At 42.9% G+C, this 26,683-nt stretch overlaps 1 protein-coding gene across 10 annotated transcripts in view; it reads left to right on the top strand.

The window, feature by feature from the left end:
* Window positions 1–26,683, top strand: part of AUTS2 (activator of transcription and developmental regulator AUTS2) — a 1,101,696-nt gene that overhangs the window by 491,194 nt on the left and 583,819 nt on the right. For 9 of the 10 annotated variants that reach the window (XM_047714565.1, XM_047714568.1, XM_047714567.1 and 6 more), the window contains 2 exons: window positions 4,868–4,963; window positions 20,574–20,609. In XM_047714565.1, the coding sequence (XP_047570521.1) occupies window positions 4,868–4,963; window positions 20,574–20,609 (132 nt within the window). Of the gene's footprint in view, window positions 1–29; window positions 34–4,860; window positions 4,964–20,573; window positions 20,610–26,683 lie in introns of all 10 variants that reach the window. The other variant, XM_047714573.1, reaches the window with a different exon arrangement.

Below are 26,683 nucleotides of genomic sequence, written 5' to 3'. Positions count from 1 at the left end.
TCCCCCCCCTTCTCTTTTTTTAAACTTAGGACTTCTCACTAACAAATAATTGGATATTTATTTATTTTACCTAACAGATATTAGATGTCCTTGTTTTTTAAAAAATAGGACTTGGGGCACCTGGGTGGCTCCGTGGGTTGAGCCTCTGCCTTCGGCTCAGGACATGATCCCGGGGTCCTGGGATCGAGCCCTGCATCGGGCTCTCTGCTCAGCGGGGAACCTGCTTCCTCCTCTCTCTCTGCCTGCCTCTCTGCCTACTTGTGATCTCCATCTGTCAAATAAATAAATAAAATCTTTAAAAAAAAATAAATACAGAGAACAAACCGATGTTTGGCAGAGGAAAGTGGGATGAGGGGATGGGCAAAATGAGGGATGGGGAGTGGAAGATACAGGCTTCCAGTTGTAGAGTGAGTAAGTCATGGAAACAAAAGGTCCTGCAAAGGGAATAGAGCCAGTGGCCTTCTAATAGTGTCGTATGGTGATAGATGGTACCTGCACTCGTGGGGAGCATAGAATAACATTTAGAGATGTTGAATCTCTGTGCTGTACACCTGAAACTAATAAAATATCATGTGTTTTATCATCAAATAAAAAAAATGAAAATAGTACACATGCCACCCAATATATGGGGAAGAGTCCAACCCATAGGGAAAGTTTGATTTTGAAAAAGAAAACCAACATTTTTACAAGATTAAATTCTTGCTGTTTTGATGTTAGGAATGTTAAACAAAATTTCTTGGAAACAAAAAAAAGTCTGTGCTTATTGATAGCGTTTATAAAACACTGTGTGGAGTTCATTGAAATCCCTGCAGGAAAGCTCAGCAGTCCGAGATAGGATTTATGCTGCTTCGAGGAACCAAAAACGGTGGTAGGAGATTACTTTTGGATGCTTTTCTGCATTGCAGTGCATAATTCACATCATTTCTCTTGAGTTTCGGGCATAGGTGTCTTCTCCACATACTTTATCCTTCTGTGAATTTTGTTTGAAGAATTAATGACAACCTCCTGAGCAGCTAGCGTCTTGAACCCCCCCATACTGAAGCTGAAAAGTGTAGCATCGCCCGCCTCGAAAATCTTGCTTGGCAGGGCTGTATGGAACGGCTATACCTTCACTGAGTCTGGGGTGATGGGTTTTCGTTATATGTTCATCAGCAGCGATGAAACCGTGGGTCGTTATTTTCCTAATCAGCCATTAATAACCGTTAACTCTAACAAGATCACAGCTTCAGAGTTTCTGTATATACGTATTGTCGACCGTGGAAACTGATAGAAAACAACCCGGCCTCTTAAGTTTTATAGAAATTGTCATCTTACTGGTAGGATTCTTAGCACTCACGCCAGTTACCAACTTCCTTTTACTTCATCTGTTTTGTTCTAATCCGGAGCCTAAATTGTATAATATTCTGATGGGAAGACACTAATGGAAATAGGAGTGAATTATGGTAATTTTTAAATAAGCAAGGTCTTTTAAAGTATCTAAAAGATGATAAGAGGAGATCTCATAGCATCTGTTGTAGCAAAAGCTGACTTAACAACAGCCACCACGGATGCTGGGACGAATCAATGCGGGCGGATCGATTTTCCTTAGGTCTTTAAATGTTTAAGCCAGCACCTGGCCTTTGTAATGTCTCTGGTTGTAGGTAATAGCTGGGAATTTCAGGTGAAGGATTACAACTTCTAAGTTAGCTGTGCTACCCCAAATGATCCATTGGATATGGCTAAAAATGCCAGGTTTAAATGTATTCATGGGATTAGGAATGAATACTTCTTCGCCTGAAATCTTGTGGTTTAGCTTTAGTACTTACTGTAGTCAATCCATTTCTTTGAAATATTGAGCTGTCTGACAGCTTAAAATCCTAAGTTTCCTTTAAACTTGAGCCTGGCTTTGGAGGAGAAAAGGGTAGTGTGGGGCTGGATTTTTATGTAAGTCTCTCCGAAGAGAATTCACTGAAGTGCTTTTGCTGGCAGAGCTCAGGGCAGGCCAGGAAGCGGCTCTGTCTCAGTCCTCCTTGGGTTTTGCCCTTAGCCTAGATCAACATTGGGCCAGATGATAGACATCAGAGCCACTGAAGTCTCCTGTCAAGCCTGTTGAAGTCATCACTTCCCTTCCATGAAGAAACATGGAAGAGACCCAAATGCAAAGTCCAGATTTGGGGAAGCCAAGTGCATGGGTACCAGGATACCAGCAGGTCTTTCTGCTCTTAAATGGTTAATTCTCTGCCACGTGTTTGTTTCCCATCTGGGTGGAGGGACTGAGTTTTTATAAACCTCTCTAGATTAAGTATCACCTTATAGGATTTTTTTCTTTGTGGATGAAGTCAGTTACTGCGAGTATATCTAAAACATATTCCATTGAGAATACTGATACGCTGCAGACTCTTTATTTTCATGTGAAATGCTGACATCTGAATGCGTTCTAGGAAGTAGAGTGAGAATGGCAGTGAGTCGTACAGACATGGACTGAGTCCTAGACATTGTGCCCAGTTCTGAGCACCTCATTTGCTCTGTTTCGTCATTCACACAACAGAGGTAGCTTTACATGCGTTTACTCAACTCCGATCCAGGAAGATAAAAATTATGACATGGCCTATAGATTGGAGTATCCACCCCACGTATAGATGTTATCATCCGTCCAGTTCATTTAACAGTACGCCTTTTCAGACTTGAAAATGGATCGTCATTATCCAAGGCCTTTAATGAAGAATGGTGTATCACCTAAACTTGGAAGGCACATCAGAAAAGGAAGACAGACAAAGAGCTCTTCAAACAGCATGGTGATCCTATCTGAGCTTCAAAACAGTCTTGACCTGGAAACCACAGAGAAGCTGAGGGTGGGCCCTATGGGGTGAGGAAACCTAGCGTGAACAGACAGATGCAGGACAGAAATGGACGTGACGTGTTCAGGAGACCGGGAGAAAGTGATGTTCACTTTCCATTAAATTCCCCTTTATTGTAAGTATAAAAATGAAAACTTGAAGAGAATGACAATATTCTGAACTTTTATTCCATAGTAATAAGAAAAGGCTCATATAGCTTGTGTCTGAATTAACTTAGAATTAGCAGATTTCACAGTAATTTAGAAGGAAACTAAGCCCTTAAGGGCCCAGGAGGATACAAGCTAAAATGAGTATCATTTTTCTGGGTTCCATTAGAGAAGACTTCTGGAGAAAGGGATTTTTAGAAGGAAGTGATAAAAGTAGATTTGTAGGAAGGCTGAAAGCAAAAAGGAGCGCTCTGTATGGTGGGTTTTGGGGACAGCTTATTAGATGGTGTGACCCAAAGTGGGATCTGAATGGCAGATTTTAGAAGAGGCACGTGAGGCAGGGCGTGTGGGTTCAGATTTCATTCTCCGTTCGTCTTGGTTCCCATTCCCCTTTGGCCCTGGAGCCACATGAAAACCTGCAGGCAAAAATTTTGCTACCTATTACCCGTTCTTCTCTCTGAAATTCCCTCCTGCCCAGAAGCACGGGGCTCATGTTTTGTTTGAGACTTTCCATGTCTGATCCATGGACCCCTTAGTAATGTTTTTTCCTATTTCCTCCCAGAAGGAAATCTCTGTTTCAGATAAGACTCCTTCTGATCATTTCCTAGCATGTTGCTTTCCTGCCTTTGCTTTCTGCCTGTCTCCCATCAAGAGTATCTTCCCTCCCCTCTCAGCCACATGAGCTCAATCTGCTTTTGAAACCCAAGGCTTCAGAGATTACTTTTCTTCCAAATGTCACTGGCTACTCTTTGGTGTCCCTTTACATGTATTTCCTTGTCTGTTGTACTTGCCTGTCTCGCCGTCTTTCTGTTGCTAGGTTAAGGACATTATAGCATGGCCGTGCGTTGTAACCTGCGTCAGATTTCTTGGGGTCCCTGCAAAGGTGGTTCTTGATGATGACATTGCCGGCTAATGGCCCATATGTGTGTGTCTTACAGTCTTCTCCAGACTGCTGGTTTGAGATTCTGCGTGTTTATTCATTTTAATGGAAAATCAGAGCTGGGTAAATGTGTAGAATTTTCTGAACATAAAAATCAAAGATGGGTAAAGGTGGAAAATTTTCTGAACATGAAAATCAGAGCTGGGTGAATGTGCAGGGACTGTTAAATGTAAGCTTCGTAAGATCAGAGACTGGGCTTGTTTGTTTTTTTTTGTTTTTTTTTTTGTTTTTTTGGTTTAGCGTCACCTTTCCAGCTCTTAGGACCAGGTACAGATGTAGCACTTAATACCTGTCTGTTGAAGGAGTCGTGGTTTAATTGCTTAAGCTGTAGGTCTTAATCTGGGTACTCTTGAAGATCTGCTGAGAGACCTCCGGAATGTTGTCTCAGAAATTAGGATCAGGGTCTTCCCAGTGGTGAAAGGATAACACGCAGCATCTCATCGTTTTCTCCTAGAAGAAAACATTGCTTTTGTTCGGTTTTGTTGTATTCTTTCTTAAGGGGACAGAGGGAAAAAGGTGGGCCACCCTAGTTAGTGTAATCTGACTTTAGCTAATTCAGTGTTTTGGTCTTTTTGGTCTTTTTATTGACAAAGAAGAGCTCCCAGTAGAACAGAGGAAAAAATCTGAGGGAAGATTACTTTCCGAGATTCATGGACCTTTGTTAAATTTTTGTCAAGTGGTTTTTTTTGTTTTGTTTTGTTTCGTTTTTTTCCGGCTTGCTCACTCTTATTTACAGTGACATTTTATGGTAAATGTTTTGCTTATCCTTCTCCGTGTTTCTTCCTGCGGCAGCTTGCCTGGCGCGACTCAGAAGCTGAGAAGAATGTTAAAACGCAGGACCTTCGGTTGTTCACTTTTGACAAGACTTAAAGAACACGGGCAGAGGCCGGTCGTGTGAGGAGACCTCTGACTTTTGTCTCTTTCCTCTTCTCTTTTGCCCGCAGCTCAAGCCAGGCCAGAACAGCTGCAGAGACAGTGACAGTGACAGCGGAGAATCCAAGGGCTTCCACCGGAGCAGCTCTCGGGAAAGGCTCAGCGATGTAAGTGTAAAAAAAAAAAAAAAAATCAGACGAAACCACCAGACCACACATTCCTTGGGTCAAGTCTCAGCCGCCCAGCGCTCCTACCCCTTCCCGTCACTTGGTCTGTGCGAGCATTACAGCTCCCTCTCTCTTGGCAGACGTGTTTGAGCCTGGCCTGGTGGTTCCATTCCGTTTTCTAGTGTGACCCAAAATGTGGTTTAACACGTAACAGGGCGGGTGGGAGTACTTGTCAGCTTAGAAACCAAAGATGACAAAGCGCCGTGATGATGCTTCCATTGTCAGGGTGGCAGATGAAAACAGTGCTCCCACTGCAAGATGACGTCATTTAATGTGGGGCTTTCTGTCATTTCTCGGCCTGTGAAATTGGTAACAATCCCCATCTGCCATTTTATTTCTGTAGGAAGGGATAAGTAACTAGCCGCTTGCTTGGCAAGAGAAGGGATTTTATTTCCTGGCAAATTCTTGTGATAACGTGCCATGCCTCTTGAGGGGTCCGTCAGCCCCCAGACCCACCTCTGACTGCTCTCCAGCCTCTTGTCTGCCGACAGGGCAGATTATGGTTTGCCACTCCTGGGAACCACCTGATCCTCTGGGCTCTCTTTTCTGCTAACCTGACATGTCACAGAGCAGGATTCTTGACCCTGAGAGCAACACTGGGAAGCGTTCTTACAAAATGATGACGTAGGGAGACATTTTTATTAGTGATGCCAGTGAAGGCACATTAACAGACTAGGAGAGAACGGTACTCTCAAAGAGACAGACAGACTCAGAGTCTCTGAGTTTCAAGGAGAAGAAACAGAGTTAGGGCGTAGAATAAGGACAAAAATCCTTTGCCCCTTGTCGCCCTCTTTTTTAAATACTATAAAGCAGTCGCCTTCATCCTGGGATATGGGATGATTCAGTGCATTGCAGGGGAAAAAAAATATTAGAACTTATTGTTTTTTGTCTACAAACAAAAGACATGAAACTTTGCTAATATGTGGTGAGCTGGGAGTAGTGCCGGTATATAATCTGTAAACACCCGTACGGTAGGAGTGTGCCCCAAGCGATGTTTAACTCCGGGGGCTCATAAGCATAAGAGGTTGGAACCCACTGCTACACATTGAGTCATTCCCTGTAATCGTCTCCCATCTACTTCTCCAACGTCCAAGGTGAATAGTCCCGAGACACACCTCTCAGGAAAGTCTGAGAGACTTAGAGTGAGACTTGATGTACGGAACATTGAATTCTGAGAATTCAGTGGAATAAACAAAGTATAATTACTTCTGTAGTACTCTTAATATCTTAGTTATAGACAACTGCCTCCTCTTCTAATAAGGTTTAATATCAATGATACAAATAAAGGATACAACTCGGTCTTTTGCTGTGTGGGTATGTCTATGTCTAAGTATTTCTTTGTGTGTTTATGTGTTTCATTAACTTTATGATGGAACTGTAAATTATAATAATAAAACAGTATTTCTTACCTAAGTTGTTAAAAATATTTAAGTCGCTCCTCTTGAGCTTTGTTTTTAATAGATCTCACAGACCCTGGAAATTCCTCCAGGATTAGTCATAATTTCATCCCAGAGTGGAGAAATGAAAGCCACGTTAAATCAGGGGACAAGAGTACAGTATTGTACAGTCACTGAGATCTCTTGATCAGTTCCCCTGAATTCACTTTCCATTAGCGCAAAAGAAATTGGCAAAAGATATTTTGAGTTCATGGATACAAAGACTCGGTATTGAGATTCTACCCAAAGCAATGTACAGACTTAGGGCAATTCCTCTGAAAATTCCAACATCCTTTTTTGCAAAAATGAAGAAACGGATACTCAGATTTCTGTGGAATGGCATGAGACAACTGGTAGTCAGAACAGTCTTGGAAAAGAAGAAGAAAGTCAAGAAATTCACAGTTAAACAGTTTCAAAACTTACAGCAAAGCTATAGTAATCGAAACAGTACGATACTGGCATCGGAATAGGTATACAGATGAATGGATTAGTGTTGAGTATTTTATTTTTATTTTTATTTTTTAAAGATTTTATTTATTTATTTGACAGAGAGAGATCACAAGTAGACAGAGAGGCAGGCAGAGAGAGAGAGAGAGAGAGAGAGGGAAGCAGGCTCCCCGCCGAGCAGAGAGCCCAATGCGGGACTCGATCCCAGGACCCTGAGATCATGACCTGAGCCGAAGGCAGCGGCTTAACCCACTGAGCCACTCAGGCGCCCCTGAGTATTTTATTTTTTTTAAAGATTTTATTTATTTATTTGACAGAGAGAGAGAGAGATCACCAGTAGGCAGAGAGGCAGGTAGAGAGAGAGAGGAGGAAGCAGGCTCCCGCTGAGCAGAGAGCCCGATGTGGGGCTCGATCCCAGGACCTGAGATCATGACCTGAGCCGAAGGCAGAGGCTTAACCCACTGAGCCACTCAGGCACCCCTGAGTATTTTATTTTTTTTAAAGATTTTATTTATTTATTTGACAGAGAGAGAGAGATCACCAGTAGGCAGAGCGGCAGGTAGAGAGAGAGAGGAGGAAGCAGGCTCCCGCTGAGCAGAGAGCCCGATGTGGGGCTCGATCCCAGGACCTGAGATCATGACCTGAGCCAAAGGCAGAGGATTAACCCACTGAATCACCCAGGCGCCCCGGAATAGTATTGAGAATCCAAAAAGGAACCACACATCTATGGCCAATGGATTTCTGATATGAGCGTTAAGTCCATGCAGCTGGAAAAGAATTCTCTTTTCAAGGGATGGTGCTGGGACACCTGGATTCCTTATACAAAAGGGTGAAGTTGGACCCCTGTGTCACATCGTTTACACAGAATAACTCAAGATAGATCAGTGGCCTGAGTGTAGGAACTAAAATCATGAAACTCATAGAAGGAAATGTGGTCAATTTCCTGATTTTGAATTTGGCTGTGAATTCTAATATACGGCCCCTGAAGCATTAGCAACAAAGGGCATTATCAAGAAAGTGAAAAAAAAAATCCCTATAGAATGGGAAAAAAATATTTACAAATCATAAAACCATTAAGTGTTTTTAATATTCAAAAATGCACATAGGACTTGAGTAGACATTTCTGAAAAAGGTATACAAATGGCCAGTAAGCACATGAAAGAGTCTCCTCATTATAGTCATTAGGAAGATGCAAATCAAAACCATAATGAGATATACCTTCACATCTACTAGGATGGTTAAAATTAAAAAAAAAATGGGGGAAGAATAAATGTCAGGAATATAGAGAAATTAGAACCCTCATGCATGATGGTGAGAATGGAAAATGGTGCTGTACTGCAGAAGAGAGCTTGGCAGTTTCTCACATGTAATTATCATGTGTCCCACCAGTTCCAGTTTTAGGTATATACCCAATCAAATTGAAAATAGTTACTCAGAGAGATATCTCCAAGGCCGTTTTCAGTGCAACATTATGTACACTAACCAAAGGTAGAAACCACCCGCCTCCGTCAGTAGATGAACAGATAAAGTGGCGTGTATGGACAGTGGAACATTACTTGGTCATGAAAAAGGGATGCATTCTCATACACGCTACAACGTAGATGAACCTTGAAAACATTTTACTAAGTGAGAGAAGCTAGTCATGGAAAGACAAGTATTGTATGGTTCCACTCAGATAAGGAGCCTAGAATATGCGAATTCCTAGAGTCAGGAAGTAGAATAGGAGTTACAGGATCTGTGATGGGAGTGGGGGAATTTGAGGTGTTGGGAGTTACTAATTAATTAATGTTTTGAAGTTTCTGTTTAGGGTGATATTTGGAGAATTACATCCACAGTGCAGAGAACACAATGTCACTAAACTATACACCTAAAAACGGCTAAATGTCAAACTGCATGTATGTACTTTTTGCCACAATAGAATAATGTAAAAAAAAAAAATTAGGGTCGTAACAATCCTACCAATTTTATATCAAGACCATCTGTGTAATACTTTGAGTTCACGATGTGTATTAATTATTAAAACTCATACCTTTTGCAACAACAGGATCAAAATAGGAAAGAAGAAATTAAAAAAAAAAAAAAGAAGGGAAAGGGAAAAAAAGTAATAGTTGACATTTTGTGAGATGTTCCAGAACCTCCAGCCACTGACTTGCTTTGCGTGAGCCGTTCTGAGGTTGCCAGTTCTTACTTGGGGCCTGTCGCAGTCCAAAATCTGCTGAGATGAAACACACAAAATTATTTTTCTTGGATACCAGGGCTTCACGTACCCACACAGCATCCTAAAAAATAAGGATGCCCCTACTTTTTCTTTAAAGGAAATTAGTAACTAATGACCTTACTGACTCTCCGAGAATGAGGAGATGAGGACCACTGCTGGCTTTGTTGTGTGTGGCTTTACCGTGTCTCTCCTCACCAGGCTTGTGCTTCCGTTACTTTCTGGAACCTACGGGAAACAGTTACTATCGGCTGTTCTGAGACCCTCCGTCTACTCATCATGTCTCTGTGTCACTTCCATGTCTGTTTCTGTGGGGTTTTCTCCTCGTTGTGGGTGGTTAGGTCCTGTCTGTCTCCTTCGCACGCTCGACAGTTTTGAGGGGATGACAAACACTGTGAATTTTTCTTTATGGGGTGCTGGATAGTTCTGGTTTCTAAAACCTTTCTTGAGCTTTACTCTGGGATGCATTTATGTCATTTGGAAGTAGTTTGATTTTTCTGAGGTTTGCTTTTAGGCTTTCCCGGGTGGAACCAGAACAGCGTTTAGGCTGAAGCTCGCTTCTTCCCCAGGACTGACTCTTCCGACCCGTTCCTGATGCGTTACGCGATTGTTTCCGGCCAGGCCAGCTGGTGGCAACACCGGCCGTTTCCTGCCTTGTGTGAGCTCTGGGGACTGCTCTGCCTGCTCCTCTCCGGTGGGTGTCCCCCTTGCTTGGGGGCTTTGCTCTAACACGTGGGCGCAGGTGGATTGAGGTGAAGACTAGGGGGGACCTTTTGCAGCGTTCACGGTTCTGTCTGTCCCTGTGACGCTCTCTTCCTTCCCATCTTCTGCTTCACAAATTCTAGCTGCCTTGGCTTCCTCCAGGTATCAGCCCTGTCTTTTCAACTCGGGTACTTCTCTGCTCCAGCTGGGCGCTCCCCCGCTTGCCCAACGGGGACATGAAAACTCTGCCCAGGCAGTAAGCCGGGCAATTTCCTGGCTCATCTCCTTTGCTTCCCTGGTCTCTAAGATCATGTCTCGCAGTGCCGGTTGCCCGGTTTCTAGAATCCCTTCCCTTCTACATCTGTCTGGTTATTTGGTTGTTGTTTAAGGTGAGAGAATGTATTTGGTCCCCGTGAGTCCATCATACCGACTCCTGGTTTTGCAGCTGAGATAAAAATTCCCCTAAGTCTTGCGCTCACTTTCATTATTTTTAGAAGCTTTGGCGATTGAGACTTGCTCCCAGGTGCAGCTAATGAAGACATTATATTATTCCAGCTTGGTTGCTTTGAATGGGGCAGGCGAAAAGAGGAAGAAAAAGAATTCCAGTGTAGCTGGAGGGTTTGACTCATGGGTAAAGCTTCAAAACCAAATGGGCTTGGCTTTGCTAAATTACGTATTCCCAAACTGTATTGCCGGAAGGGAGCGATTGTCTGCAAGGACTCTCAGAGTGTCCACATCAAGGACACATAGTAACTTGTTTCCATTAGTCGCTAAGGAAAAAGTTAAGGGGAATAATCGAGTATATAAATATTCATGATGAGCTACTCAAGCGGGCAGTATTGCTTCTGACTTACACAGAATTTTTTAACTGAGGAAGTTGCCAGAATGTAGGGACTAAACCCACTTATAAATTAGTAAGTAAAGTCGTCAAGTTGTGAACTGACCCTGTGTGTTCATGACAAACACACCAAGTTTTTTGTTTTTTTTTTAAGATTTTATTTATTTATTTGACAGAGAGAAATCACAAGTAGTCAGAGAGGCAGGCAGACAGAGGGGGGAAGCAGGCTCCCCGCTGAGCAGAGAGCCCGATGCGGGGCTCGATCCCAGGACCCTGAGATCATGACCTGAGCCGAAGGCAGAGGCTTAACCCACTGAGCCACCCAGGAGCCCCCAAACACACCAAGTTTAAAAACAGTTTAGTTATTTATTATCTGTGTGACCTAGAGCAAAGAACTCGATCTTTCCAAGCCTTGGTTTCTTTTTCTGTACAATGGGGATAATTTCACATACCTTTTAGGTCTCCTGCAAAGATTACCTGGCGTATGGGACGCCTGGGTGGCTCAGTTGGTTGGACGACTGCCTTCGGCTCAGGTCACGATCCTGGAGTCCCAGGATCGAGTCCCGCATCAGGCTCCTGGCTACGCGGGGAGTCTGCTTCTCTCTCTGACCTCCTCGCTCATGCTCTCTCTCACTGTCTCTCTCTCAAAAAATAAATAAAATCTTTAAAAAAAAAAAAAAAAGATCACCTGGCATGGTGCCTTTGAATCGTGCCGCACCGTTCTTGGCACATCCACGGTGCTCAAACATGTTTATCCTTTCTTTTGCCCCAGATTTAGAACTTCACTTAGGAGCCTCTCGCCCCTTTTAAATTCGAATTCCTTTTGGTTTGACAAGTCCTGCTTATCTCCACCATGACCAACAGGACTCTTCCTCTCAGATAAAAATCCTTGTTGTCGCATGTGTCCTCACATGCTTTTCTCCAACCAGAGCTCTCTGTCCCTCTTAGGTCCCTGTCCTGGTATTGGAGCCCAGAGCTGGTACCCTCAGAGTTAAGCTCTGCTCCTCCCTCTGTCTCACTGGTCTGCCGAGGCGCTTTCCTTTACCTACTGGCTGTATTTTTATTTTATTTTTTTTTTAAGATTTTTATTTATTTATTTGACAGAGAGAGTGATCACAAGTAGGCAGAGAGGCAGGCAGAGAGAGAGGAGGAAGCAGGCTCCCTGCTGAGCAGAGAGCCCGATGCGGGACTCGATCCAAGGACCCTGGGACCATGACCTCAGCCGAAGGCAGAGGCTTGACCCACTGAGCCACCCAGGCGCCCCTGGCTGTATTTTTAAAGAGGTATTTGGGTGCAGGTGTGTTCTCCTTGACTCTGCCCATGTTAGATGGCTCAGTGCGTGTTACAGAGGAGTCCTGCGCCTCAACCGTGTTACCTGCCCCGTTTCTGTTTCCTTTGCACTGTGCTCAGCAGTGCTGCTGGAGTTGTTTTTCCAGCAATCTGAGCTCGCCATTGAACTTTCTTAAGATACTTTGGACTGGGTCTCTGCTTGCGAGGGTTGACTGTGGAGCCCTCCACAAGGAAGTCTGAAGCTTCCCTTTCATCGTCCTCCCTTCCCTCTACTTGCCCATCTTTGTACCTTCTGCTTGGTCCCTCTGATCCACCATTTTTTTTTCTTAATTAGCATGCACTTTCTACTCTTCCTACCTTTGGTTTTTCTTTTGTAATCCTTTTTCTTTCTCTTTTCCTTCTGCAAGCTCCAGTGTCACTTTCTCCAGCAGACTCTTCCCACCATCCTGTGGAAGTAAACTGCTTTAATGCTTTATTGAAATGAGTATGTGGATATGGCTCCTTTCTCTGAACGGTTTTTTGGGTCAGGTTTTTGGTTATGACAAGGGAAAAAATATTTAATACTTTTTAAGGGCTTAAGACCTTGAAGGAATTGAAACATTTCAGGAAATCATGCGAAGGGATTGAATTCTAGTAAGTGTTGTGCTAAACCGTTCTCTAACCTGATTGCTGAAGCCATGTGCACCATTTGACATCATAATTGAGGCGCTTTTTCCTGCATCCCTTTCAGCTACCCTGAACTCCCCAGGTCTGTTGGTCCCACCGTGCGGTCACTCATCCATTCACGCAGCGTGTGTCTTTGCCTCCGTCCTTCCCCCTCTCCCACCCGACCTTTAAGGAGATTCTGTTCCATGCCAGGGCGACTTGCTTCTCGGAAAGGATCAGCAGACGTGGGCCATGCCGTCCATGAGATCCCCTGTAGTTCGAAGGAAATCTGGTCAATTCCAGTCCTGCAACGTAGTCCTGCTTTCTGTTTCTTCTCTTCTCTCCCTTTTCAAAATTTGTGTTAGATTTCCCTTTTCTCTGACAGCTTGTTCCTGCCCTTTTCTGTTCCAGAAACATACATTCATGTGTTTCCCTGGGTGTGTCAGCAGTTAGATTATCCAGACATATCTACCAGACATCTCCAATGTGTCAGGGGTAGCTCCGTGCACTTGAGGTTGACTGGGGAGCACGATGGAGTCTCCGTCCTCAGGAGGCTCCCATTCTGTGGGGGGCGGCAGACGGCAGAGCTGTGAGCAAACAGTAGAACTTTCTGAGACAGTGCGTTTTATGAGGAAAACAAAACAATGATGACGGGTGGAAGGGCACCTTGAACCAGGGTGACAGGACAAGGCCTTTCTGTAGATGACGTTTGAGCTGAAGCCTGACTCACGAAAGGGAGGCAACCCATAAAGAGCTGTGGGAACAGCATCCTGGGTAGTGGCAGCAACAAGATCCAGAGCGAGTCAGGAAAAGCATGACATGTTTGTGGGAAAGAAAAGAGGCCAGTGCGGCTGGGTCCAGGGACTGAGCACCAGGCCCGATCACATGACACCTCCTAGTGCCTGGTAAGGAGGCCAAGCGTGTCATCGGTCTCTTGGGCCTCTGTAATTGAGGACTACAGACTGGTCGCTGAAAATTATGGAAATTGATGACCTCCATAGGTTTTGAGGCTAAGATTCCAACATTAAGGGTGTCAGCAGGGCCATGATCCCTCTGGAAGCTCCAGGAAGGATCCTTCCATTCGTCACCTCGCCTCTGGGGGCATCTGGCATTCCTTGGCTTACAGTTACAGCATTCCAGTGTCTGAGCCTGTCCCCACCTGGCCTTCTGCTCAGTGTTGCTCTGCATTGTCCTCTCTTCTTCTTGGAGTGTAGTTGTCCCTGGATTTGGAAGCCTCCTTGATCTAGTGTGACCTCAACTTCATCATATCTGCAAAGACCCTTTTTCCAAAGAAGTTCATGGTAGTGCTCGCTTCTACAGCATGTATCGCTGATATGATGTCATATCAGTCAGGGTTGTGATAGGGCATCATATCAGTCAGGGTCCTCAAGAGAGACCGAGCCGGTAGGGTGTAGAATCATGTACATTTATGGAGGCTTATGAGTCTCAAGATCTGTGGTCAGCAGCCTGGAAACCTGGGGGCGTCCGTGGCTCGTTCCAGTCTCAGTCCAAAGGCCTGATCACCAGGAGAGCTGAGGGTATAACTCCAGTCTCTAGGCTGGATGACTTGAGACTCAGGAGGAATCTACATTTTGTTGAAGTCTGAGAGCAGGAGTGAAGCCGTCCTCCCAGCTCATGTGCAGTCAGAAGAATTCTCCTTACTCTGACGATGTTCATTCTTTCGTCCTGTTTCTGTTCTGTTCGGATGAAACTCGCCTACGTTAGGGAGGTCAGTATGCTTTACGAGCTCTGTCAGTGGATTTAAACGTTCAACTCGTACTAAAACACCTTCACAGTAATGCCCAAAATAATGTTTGACTGGATATTTGGGTAACCAGGGGCCTAGTCAAGGTGGCACATAAAATTAACTCATAGAGTCAATGTTCTGAGCATCCTGGTGGATATGAGTTTGGGGGAACACTCTTAGAATGTTGAACCCACAACAGATTTTTAAGCCAGTGGATGATGTTAAAAAGAGTGTTGTTATAATTTTATTTTAAAAATGTTTATTTGCTCTTTATTTGAAACAACAGATAAAGGTAAGACCAAGAATGCAGTGAGGGAAAGAAGCCAGAAGGGATTCAGTATAGATGAGAGCTGGCGACCAGTTAAAGTGGGTTGGAACAGGGGGTTGAAAATTGAAGTCAGAAGGGTCCATTTCCATACCTGATGCTTTCTTCATGCTGTTGCCCCTCTCCCTTTTAAAATCACATCTTCTGCTTATTAAGCATAGAAACAATCACAACAGTGATGACAAACAAAAAAGGAAAACAAATCCTTTCCCTTAGTATCACCTACACTAGCTTTCATGTTCCCTAAAATTTCCACTGTTTTAACCTTATGGTATGGAATTATAAAAATTCTCCGTTGAGAAGATAATTTTATTATATCTTTGTTTCTTACCTGTAGAATTTTTTGAAGGATGATTAATGTACAGAGTTACATTGGTTTCTGATGTTCAACATATTGACTTGGTGACCTGGTGAACACGCAGTTCTCACCAGGGTAGTGTCGCCGTCTGTCACCATACAGCCTCATGACAGTCTTACTGACTCGAGTTCCTATGCTGTACTTTTCTCCTCCATGACTTATTCATTTAATATCTGGAAGTTTGTGCCTCTTGATCCCCGTTACCTATTTTGCCCTGCCCACCTTTCCTCGGACAGCCACCGCTTTGTTCTCTGTATTTCAGGGTCTGTTTTCTTGTTTGTTTGTTCTTTTGTTCTGTTTTTTTTTTTTTTTTTGGATTCCACATAAGTGAAATCGTAGGGCATTTGTCTTTCTCAGACTTACTTCATTTAGCTTAAAACCTTCTAGGTTTATCCATGTTGTCACAAATGGCAAGATCTCATTCTTCGTGACTAAGTAATACTCCATTGAAACCTTACCACGTTTTCTTTATCCGTTCATCTGTGGAGGGACTTGGGTTGCTCCCGTATCTTGGCTATTATAAATAATGCTGCAGTAATCCCAGGGGTGCAGATATCTTTTCAAATTAGTGTTTTTGTTTTCTTTGGGTAAACGCAGTAGTGGAACAGATCATACGGTATTTCTGTTTTTAATTGTTGGCCTGTTTTTACTTGAGTCCCCCTGGTAGTCATTCCCATTCAAATACAGTTTGTGTCTTTATTAGCTTTTAGTAATCCTGTCTCCAAGGCACATTTCCTAGGATTGAGATTTCAAGTGTTTTGTTTTTTTTTTTTTAATTTTATTTTTTATAAACATATATTTTTATCCCCAGGGGTACAGGTCTGCGAATCGCCAGGTTTACACACTTCACAGCACTCACCATAGCACATACCCTCCCCAATATCCATAACCCCACCCCCCCTCTCCCAACCCCCCTCCCCCCATCAACCCTCTGTTTGTTTTGTGAGATTAAGAGTCACTTATGGTTTTGTCTAGATTTCAAGTTTTTTTTAATTGTTTCTTTTTTTTTTTTTTAAACATTTTATTTATTTATTTGACAGACAGAGATCACAAGTAGGCAGAGAGGCAGGCAGAGAGAGAGGAGGAAGCAGACTCCCCACGGAGCAGAGAGCCCGATGCGGGGCTCGATCCCAGGACCCTGGGATCATGACCTGAGCCGAAGGCAGAGGCTTTAACCCACTGAGCCACCCAGGCGCCCCTTTTTAATTGTTTCTTAAAATGCACCAGAAAACCCATGAATGAGCTTGCTTTGTGACCTTTCCTAGAAATGCGCTTGGCCGTGTGATTATTGGCACGATCCTCTGGTTTTTACTCCCAAGAGAGAAAATCCCAACAGGAAGGTGGGTAGGCAAAGATGTTAGACACGATTGGTGTTGTGGAACAATTTTTAAATATTCTACTTAAATTAACCCTAGGGTCAGAGGATATATCCTCCTCTTAGGGGAGAAGTACACATCCATCCCATACTCAAGGAGCGATCATTGTAGCCGTGGCCTCTCTGTATAGATGTCTAAGGAAAGGAGCGCACCGATTTTAGATGGATAATGAATTTTGAAATCCCTTGTTGTAGGTAAGCTGTTAACACAGAAATGTTAACGTCATGAGTTTAATGAGCAGCTTCCATGATAGCTTAGTGACAGAGATGGAAAGAAAGTCAGGTAGGGAGCAGCGAGGAAGAGTAGAATGAGCGTTTAATGAATGTCCACTTGCACACTTGAATGTCCGCAGCAACCTTCTAGCTCCCGGAAAATGTCTTTCCACTGTGCATGCCATTACTGTCCCCACAGTCCATGTGGCTTGGCGATGGAGGCGGTGTGTTTGTAAGAGAGCTCTCCTTTGCAACATAATGAGATGGAGGCGGGTAATTTGCAGAGATTGCTGGAGCAGTGGTCGAACCTACAAAAAAAGGGAGAGAGCGAACCCAGCAGAATGAAAAGACCATGTGAGATAGGAGATGGCTTATAATGAGCCCTGAAATTGCATATCAGATAGCCAGCAGGCTGGCTTTTCCTCAGATTCTCGTCTTCTTACGGCTAAACACTTTCTCTGTTTTCTCAGTCTCTTTCTGCCTCTTGTTTCTACCTGGTGCACTGAAAATATGAATGAAATAGCATCTCTGCCATTTGAAAAAGCAAGAATGAAGGCTTTTCCATGATTCAACAGAAGTATTTGCCTAAACATGGGTGTATGGTATTATTTCAAATGCTTTCGAATCCGAGGACACTTTGTTTGTTGCGTTCTTTTTTAAAACATCTCTGGTTTTCAAGCCTCATTTCAACTCCTCATTTTTTCTAGATTCTATGGCAATTTCTGCTGTATAGTTTAGACAGAGTCTGTCTTCTTTCTATAGCAAAAAAAAAAAAGGAAAGAAAGAAAGAAAAAAGAAAGAAACCAGGAGGACCCCTTCTCATTAGATGTTGACTGGGGGCAACATGGAAAGTTGAAATGTACTTGATTTTATCAAATGGTTCAGTGGTCAGTGCATCACGATTTCTTTGCTTTCCTAGGCCTTTTACCTCTTGGTGTGTGTTTCTTTCCTATGTGAGAAATTGGTGCCAATCCCTCAATGCACATCTGTAACTTAGCTAACATAACACATTTCAAACAATAGAAAAGCTGTTTCTAGACGTTTCTATAGCATAATCATGGTTTCAGGTGTTCAAGAATTTCTGACTTGGAAGAAAGATTAATACTGTCCAGTATTTGCGTCTATATTCAGATACCAACTTAGATTAGGTATTAATGATTGAGGCTCTTCTGGGCCTTTTGGCTACCAAGTCCTAAGGCATGTGGTGTGTGTCAGGGGCTATCACTAAACCCTGACCCCCGCCCTGTGGCTAGTCTCAGAACTTCTATTATCTGCATAATAGAAGATCTGGTGGAGATCGTGTTGGTGACCAGGGAACGTGTCCCAGTGAATACAAGGCCATAGCCACATTCTTGAGGTTGAAGAATGGACAAGGAGGTACCTCTTTCAGAGATGTGATTTCTGTTCAGATTTTCCAGTGATGATTGAAGGGAGCCGGCAAGTAGCCAAGAAAAATATGGTGGAGAAGGAGTAAGAAGGGAAGACATGTCAGTGCTATGGATGTTTGACAAAGTAGATTAGGAGGATTTTTTTCAGAGTTTTTTTTTTCCCCCCAAATCTAGAAATCATAGCTTCATGCCCCCAACTTTTTCCTCTTTAGAAAAAGAAGTACAGTGGGTTGGGAAGTGTGGGCAGCCTCTGACCATAAGGTTCTGTATGCTTTCTAGCGAATACCGAAACTCTAATGCACTTGGAGTGTACGTGAGGATACAGTGTCTGCGTTCTTTCATGTGTCTGTGTGTGTGGGGGGGTGTTATAAGGCAGGGTGCTTAAATGCTTTGTTGCATTATGTTAATTCCTCGGCTAGTGCAATCAAATTCATGTCGTAATTAAAGCTGTCAGTTGGAAGGCAAGCCAATCGCCACGAAAACACAGCATAACAAATGAAGTGAAATGATTCTGCGTGTAGCTATACAATGCTTCGCCAGGCATGAAATTAAATAAGTAATTTGATGTTGACATCAGAAATTGAAATGATACCCACTGTTCCCTCATTCAGTCAGACCTGCGTGAACAGTAGCCAGAACAAATACGCACAACAAAGCCCCCTTCTCCACCCGGCTCTGGAGTAATGCACAATATATATGCAAAATGAGTGTCACAGAGCTTCCCCAGACCTGAAGGATGTAATTTTCTTTGGTACACAATAAGATGATATGTATGTGGGGGTGGGGAGGTGGGTTTGGAGGGGTACTTCTGCTTCTGGATAAAATACATCTGCAGGAAGGAGGGGGAAAAAACAACCCTGAAATAAACAAGGGCCCATGTTCTTTCTGAGTAATTCATCCTAAAATGAGTTTATCTCCCAGGGGCATGGCTCCAGGGTGGTGGAGACCTTAGTTGGCTTTTTCCTTCCTCTATTCCGTGGAGGGCTGTGGGGGCCGAAAACAGGTGATGCTGTCACATGGCTAATCACCACCAGGAGAAGCCATCCCCATGGCTACTGTGCTCTCCCTACACACCATTTATGGGATCAAGAATGCAGCGAGATCTTAAGTCCAGTGTGCAAGGTCGCACATCTGCTGTCCTTCGCTCCGAGCCTCTCCCAAACACTGAGTGGAGAAAGTTTTGCTCTGGGAAGTGCATTTAGGAACGCCCTGGAGCGGACTCTCCTTGCTTGATGTGGATGCCGTTGGAGCTCAAGCACGGCCGTTCCCTCTCAGAAAACAGTTTAAAATCACGAAAACTCCCATCTACTGTATTTTCGGAGATGCTAAATTCACCTGATCTTTTTTCTCCCCCTGTGCAATCCAACCTCTCATGTATTCATACATTAATTCAGCAAATACTTGTTACGTGCACCCTGCGTGCAAAGCATTGTCCTGAGTGCTGGAGAAGCAGGGACGGCGTCCGCGGGTGGTCCCTGCTACGGGTAGCTGCAAAGCAGGGAAGGGACACTCGGGTGGGAGAGCTAGAGGGGAAGTGAGGAACCGCACGCGGGGACGGATGTCCGCCCCCCAGGGAAGGTGTCGTACCTGATGAGGCTAGTCAGGGAGAAGGCCTTGCAGGTGCGAGGACGCCACGCTGAGACCAGAAGACCACCCCGGTACTGACTAGCATCCTCTGTGTGTCAAGCTTATTTGAGGACTTTCTCGTTCGTGAAAAGGAGACTAGAAATTTTAAAAAAATTGTAATGACAGGTTTTAGGAAAAAAGAAGTACAAACAAGCTTGGATCACGGACAAGTTTAAAACAAAAACCAAGTTCTCTTTTTGGCCTCTTTGCCTAAAGGAGCGATGCCCTGCAAACCTTTCAGAATTTTATTTATTTATTTTTAGTTTTCCCAGTGTCAGAACTATGGAAGCCCTAAGTTGATCATTCTTGTGACTAAAACCGTTGGGAAAAATGGTGCTTTTCACTGCTTCCCTTTACCCTCACATTCTTTGCATTTTATTCTACTAATTATGTTTACAAAATGTCTCCTTTTTGAAAAGCGCTCTGTGTGTACTAACTGGGGCCTTTAGGGAATATACTGGCAAGTAGGTCATACACTGGAAAAGTCATCCAAACCCACTGGGCTTTTATTTTCAACTCAGTCTGGGCTTTTTCCTCTTGCCTGCCCCTTTGCAGCCACAAAACCGAGTAGCTTGAGACCCGGGCATTGAATGTCAGCGAGTCGGGGAGGTAGGCTGATGCGTGTCTGTTCAGTCTCAGCGCGGGGCGAAATGCCATCATTAATTCATTACCCAGCTGCCTGTCAAATAAATTGGCAATTACGTCCACCGCAGAAGCTTGGAATTCGGTAAACAGCACGTTAGCATCTCTGAGTTGTTGAGAGATGTAAAGGGGGAAATTAAGCCAACATGGTGTTTGCATCGGTAGCAGATGACAAGAGGCAGTGCACGCCAGTGACGTGATGTAGCGATGAAAACCCACAAAGGGCTGGTAATGAGCTGCGCGGATGGGAACGTGTTACAAACCGTTGCTGATTTGCCACTTTCTCTTTTTGCTTTATTGCAGAGTTCAGCTCCCTCCAGCTTGGGGACAGGCTACTTCGTAAGTTGATCCCGACTTCCCCACGTGTGCCTTGCGTTGGCCTTGATTTACTTCTGTGACGTTTGCTCATTAGGAAGTGAAAACAAAAAAAAAAATCGAAGAAATCCTCTCTCAGTCCTAAGGAGTAGACTCATACCCATCCTTTCATTAGGGTTATTTTATTTTTAAAATACATAAGCTATGGGGCCCTGGGGGTCCTAAGTCAGTGTGAGATGGAGGTGTGGTTCCCAGGGTGAGGGAGAACTGATGACTCTTGCCACCTTTCCTATGTCACTGTTTTTTAGTGACAGGTGTCATATGGAAGATGAAATTCAGATTCTGTGTGGAGCTTTTTATTCATTTTCAAAATCTCTTAAAGAACTTTCCCACAGTTACAGTGAATTGCCTTTAAAAATTTTTTTTTTTTTTTAATGAAAGGTGGTGTTTTAATGGATTTTTCCCTTATGGTCTGAGCATGTCGCCTTTACAGTTCCTCTAAGCAGCCATGGAACTCCGCATCGTAGCAAATGCACGTGTATTATTTTATTTCTCGACATTTCTCTGTCCTTCCAGAGGGCTTGGGATGGTGTCATTCCTCAGGGATTATTTCATAGGTAATTTTCTCACAGAGAAATTGTCACTTTATTACTTTCATTTATAGCAAAATTACCCTTTCTGGATTGAGTAATCTTTTTCAAGATCTACGTAGAAAAGAGTTACCAGCAGGCATTATGTACACGAGAGGAAAACATGCCGGTGTGGAGGTTTTCTGGGGTATTTAAAGGCGTCTGACTGGTGTTCTCAGTGATGAACACTGATCTTCTGATGCCCGCTCAGCATTTTCTGAGAAAATAATGAAATCATGAAAATAAAACCACGTGGAAAATAATTACTGATTCAGTTTAGTTGCCTTTAAATTTCTTTCCTCTAAAATGCTAATTACACTGGTTTTCTTCTGCCCACACGTTTCTCTTCATCCATTTACATTAAATATATGAAAACCAGCACCATTTCGTTGAATGATAAGTCTTTTCCAAGCTTGGCAGAAGTAGCATATTCTAAGTGTTGTTTTTTTTTTTTTATTTTTTATCTTAATCTTATGCTAATGAGGAGAAAAAGGATAAGGATAAAGATTTTTTGGTACCTGCTTAATACAGTGAATGCACTTATCCTTGCTCCTTCTTGTGGCTGAATATTCATGCTTCCAGAAACATGCAGGATGCTGAAGCCGTCGAAATAACAGAAGGAGTCCATCTGCCGTGTCTTCACACCAGGCTGGATGTGGGTTGAGATGCTGGAAGTAAAATCTGGAGGCTGCCAGTGTCTGTTCTCTGTCCAAAAGCTAAATTATCCCTCTTGGCTTTCTTCAGTAGAAGGAGGCCCAAACCACTAACTTAGCCCTTGATCACTTCGAGACTGAACATTCTAGTATTTTTTTTTTAATCGTCAGTATGATAACCCTGATAGAAGAACGTCATCTGTAGAAATACCAAAAATTTTATTATACTTTTTGTCACTTATTTTTCTAATTCTAGGAGGGTTTCTTTTTTATTCTTTAATAATATATTCTTAATGAGGAAAGAGTTTGCAGTTACGAATCTAAAATGATTTTTATACTCACACGGTGTTGGAGGAGTAGAAAAGTCTGTCCTTTGATAAAATTGTTCTTGCTTTTTTTAAAATTTGCTTACGAAAAAAAAACATGTAGTATTATTAGCTTATGGAAAAGATATGTACCGCTTGCATGGTCAGCTCTGAACTCTGACAAAAATGCTCTACTTAGAATGTGTTTCCAGTAATGGGTTAATTCTGTTATCAGAGTGCAAAATCCATTGATATTATTGCCAAGTTCTCATCAAAAAGTGTCTTCGTTTCAATTTTCATGTCAACAGTATCACATGTAACACTTGATTTCAGGTCCTAACATCAGCATTGGCGAGTTTCACGCTTCTGAGTGGAAATAGTAGGTTCACAACTTATAAGAGTTTTGTGTCAACATTCTTGCACTGTGCTTTATGATCTGTGATATTATATTAGCCTTTACTTGTGTCTGTAATGAAGGCTCAGCATCAGGTAAGTGGGCTGGTGATAATGTGGACCCTGTCTTTCCTTTTCAGCATCTCTCCGAAGTGTGGACGGAGACACTTCACCAGCAAAGTCACTGTGTTTTTAATGCCATTGAACCATAGTGTGAACTCTGGTGTAAGCAAACTGAGGGCGCTCACCTGTTGGGTTTAATGACCTGGAACTGTTTTCTTGAATACTCTCCTTTGCCCCAGCGTTACTCTAACGTCACAGTTTCCTTTCCATTAGAGTTTATGCTCTTGAAGAACTTCCAGTGAGCTAGGGTCAAGTGCTGATCGTAGTGCGTGCTAATAAAACAGACACCCGCCCAAGTACACACACACACTCACGTGTGCCCGTGTACACCCCGCCCACGGCCGGTGCAGTCTACTTTCTGGCACTTCTTCCCATTTATCAGTCTGAGATGTGAGAGAATTTAAAGAAGAATCCTTTGTTTTTGATTTAGTTGTATTTGTTTATATCTTTCTGGTTTTGTGTTCCAAAGATGTCTGCTTAGGTCTGTTACTTTTCCAATCCATTTATAAGCTGAAGATTTGAGAACAGAGAACAGCAGCTAAAATCAGTATTTACATAAGCATATCGCAAAGGATTCTTAAAGTAGACAAAATAAAGAAGGATTGGAACAAACTTTTCACATTTTTGGGAGCTTTTGAATAATGTGGGTGTTATACACAGAGAGACACACATATATATTCATTACATACTCAAGCCCAGCTCATATTCTAAATATAAATGGAAGTATAGACTAGTTGGAATCTATTTGCTTTTTTAAAAAAATTTTTTATTCTGGCAAGAGTAGCAAAATTCGTTGGAGTGTGTAGGGTTTTCTTTTTTCTTTTTTTTAAACGTTAATGCAGTGAACACGTTTTCATTCTAATTTAAATGTTTTGGGCTATATTCTCTCCTTATACATGCATTTGAAGTGTTGTCGTGCATCGTGGATAATTAAGAACTTAGAGACAGACTGATCTGAAGCCTGGTGGTGTGACCTTGGTCCGGTTATTTAATATCTGTAGATATGCACGCACCTCATAGACTTGCGAATTCTAAATGAGACAGGGTGTTTAATGCACACAGAACAGCCCTCATTAATAGCAAATTATCCCCATTATAGTGTGTGATGGACACAACTTGGGCTCATTAAGTGGCTGTGTAATGTGGTGGTAGGCAGAGGATCGCCCCCAGAAATCAGTGTTGCAAGCATTGAGTTCTGGAACTTGGAGCCGTAGGTCAGGAACGCTCTTGTAGCTTTCAGAGGAGCCTGTGATTGTGTGTTCGGTCAGCTGTAACCACCTTACTCCATCTGTGGACAAAAAACAAGTACAGAATTCCCTCTCCGTGACCCTCCGTGATCACCGTGATGGTAGAATGAACTGTTCCGGTGTTCATGCATCAGAGTCGTGTAACTTGTGCGGTACGGTCATTTGCTTCTTTCCTCCGTCAGACTGGAGAGATGGAAGGACTGCTAACAGCTCTTGAGGTTGGGCAGGAAGAGTAAGAAAGATCTGTTCAACATGTCTGGTGTTAGGAGGTTGTATCACGTATTTGCTGCTCCCTGGCCCCCAAAAGAAAAGCAGATGCCCATGCCCTAGGGTGCCTGAATGATGTAACTGAAGTCATGAGAGTGACCAGACCAGCGAAAACATCTCCTGGTTGCCAGTGGTCTGACGTGTCATCACAGGAGCGTTTGGGACTCATTCCTTACAAGCACTTGAGCCCATACGCCAGTAGTCGGTGGCTGCTGTTGGTGTCGGGGTGGCTGACTTGTCAGGCTGAACTTGATCCCTGGTATCAAGGAAGCTGTCCTTCATTCTCCTTCTCTGGGTGATTTTCAGCCTCCTTCCAGGTTTGAATCTAAGTGTCTCAGGCCCATAATCTCAGAGTTTGGGTCCTGCTTTGGAAATTCCAGTGATCCAGAGATGTTCTCTAGCAGTTCCCAACTAACAACTTTAATTCTACCCAATTACATCACATCTAGCTAAGTATAAATATACACATGTACATATATACATATACATATACATACTTCAGGATTATCAGGGAAACCAACCCACCTCTACCTAATGATTAAAACTACCACATTACGTAATAGAGGAGAATTGTGGAGTGGCACACTTCTTAAAATGGGATGTGTGTGATTACTGCTTACCTGTGCGCTCATTACTTAAGAAGTTACATTGATAGTGTCGTTAACAGGCATTGGGGTGTGAAATACTGACCTGTGGCTTTCCATCACAGCTCTAAGATCATAAAGGGATTAAATTCTTTGCTCTGTTCTACGTTTTTGACTATAGACTCTTAAAATATCTGCTCTTTTTCTTTGAATACTCTGGTTTGGTTTTTTGTTGTCGTTGTTTTTTGGGGTTTTTTTTTTTTTTTTTTAAAGACTGGATCTTTCTTTTAACGGACACTTCTGACTTTTTGTCTTTTACTAAGTCCTGAGCCCCTTCTCCATGAGACATTGTTCGGGTGATGTTACATATGTGAAAACCATGACCCTCTCAAAGAATTTAGGCTTCTTTCAACCCAGGTCCTTTCCTTCCTCTGTGATGCTTTTAAATTTTGTGACACATAGCATTTAAATAAGAGGAATTCGGCTCTATGGAGAACCCAACATTCTTTGACTTTATAATGCTTCTCTGGATTTTAACTTTAGAAATGCTGCTACTTCAGCCCGGCCTTGACACCAACTCATCCAAAGTCATCTTCCTTTGCACCTGCCCGTGCTTGCTAGTGATGCTGGGAGAGAGTTTTGTAATTCAAGTATTTAATCAAAACCTGCCAAGTGTTTAAAGATAAATGATGCTGAGTATTTTAACACATCTCTCAAATAAGACTCTAATATTTTTATTTATTAATAATTAACTCTGGGTAAATGAATTATTGGCCATTACTTCTTTACTGACAAGTCTCCATTATAATGGAAATTTCTTTTAAAAATCTGAATTCCATCAGAGCTCTCCAGTTGTTATCGGGGTGTTTAGACTCATTGGTAAAGATCGAGTTAGAAAACAGCTCACCAGATGAAGAGTTCAGTGCGTTTTAATCGTCAAATACGTATTAAACATCCATTCTTCATTCTTAAGGTAAATAAGATGTAAGCTTGGCCCTCGGGTCGTATGTAGTTGAGTTTGATCTGTGGCAAACTGCTCAGTCCCGTGAGAAGAGTGAGTAGAGCACTTGGGAGTGTTCATAACGGTCGGTTAATTGTAGGAAGGGTTAAATTGTGTGGAACTCGGTGGGTGTTTAGAGTTTCAACGGAGAAGGGAAAGGGGGAACAAAGTTTGAGGCAGCAAAGGTGAGAGCACAGAAAAACGGCGTCATCGAGCGGGGTTGCGTCGACTGTATGTATCCTGTTTTGGAGAAAGGTTGCACTGGGCAGGTTGATGATAAGGTATGAGGAACAAAGCCAGGGATGGAGCTGGGTGGGTGGGAAAGAGAGGATTTAGAGGTGGCCCCAGACTTGGCATGAGTGATCTGTTAAAAATGAGGAAGATGGGAGTCCCAACATCGATGGCCATGATGCGTCTGTCACTCAGAATAGGAATCCCAGGAAGGAGAGATTGGATTTTAGGAAGCTAAAATTGATTTTTGATTTTTAAAATTGATTTTGGAAGTTACAGGAGGTAGTTAGAAGTTCAAGTCACGTGAGTCTGCAACGGTAGTTCACTGAGTCGTCCAGAGTAAAGGGAAGAACAAAACATTGCCGTGCAAATTGAAATTTGTGTTAAAATAAGTAAAAAAGTAGTACCTTGTGAGAATTTCAGTATGTTCTTAAAACTCAGCCTTATGCTTATCAAAAGATATCTTTGAGGTGTGGTTGTACATACAGTTTTCTTCAGTGACCCCTAAGAATTACCCAGTGAGTCACCCAAAGTAACTTGAATCATTGGTCTCAGAGGCACCCCATCTCCCAAGTGAGCACACTGCTAAAATGTTTATGTAATATTTAATATACAAAAATATTTTTATACACAAATATTTTTATGAATTTTTTATTCTGATAATGG

The sequence above is a fragment of the Lutra lutra genome, chromosome 18, assembly GCF_902655055.1.
Source record: "Lutra lutra chromosome 18, mLutLut1.2, whole genome shotgun sequence".
Taxonomy (NCBI): domain Eukaryota; kingdom Metazoa; phylum Chordata; class Mammalia; order Carnivora; family Mustelidae; genus Lutra; species Lutra lutra.
Note: the sequence above shows the minus strand (reverse complement) of the source record. Positions and strands in the feature narration are given on the sequence as shown.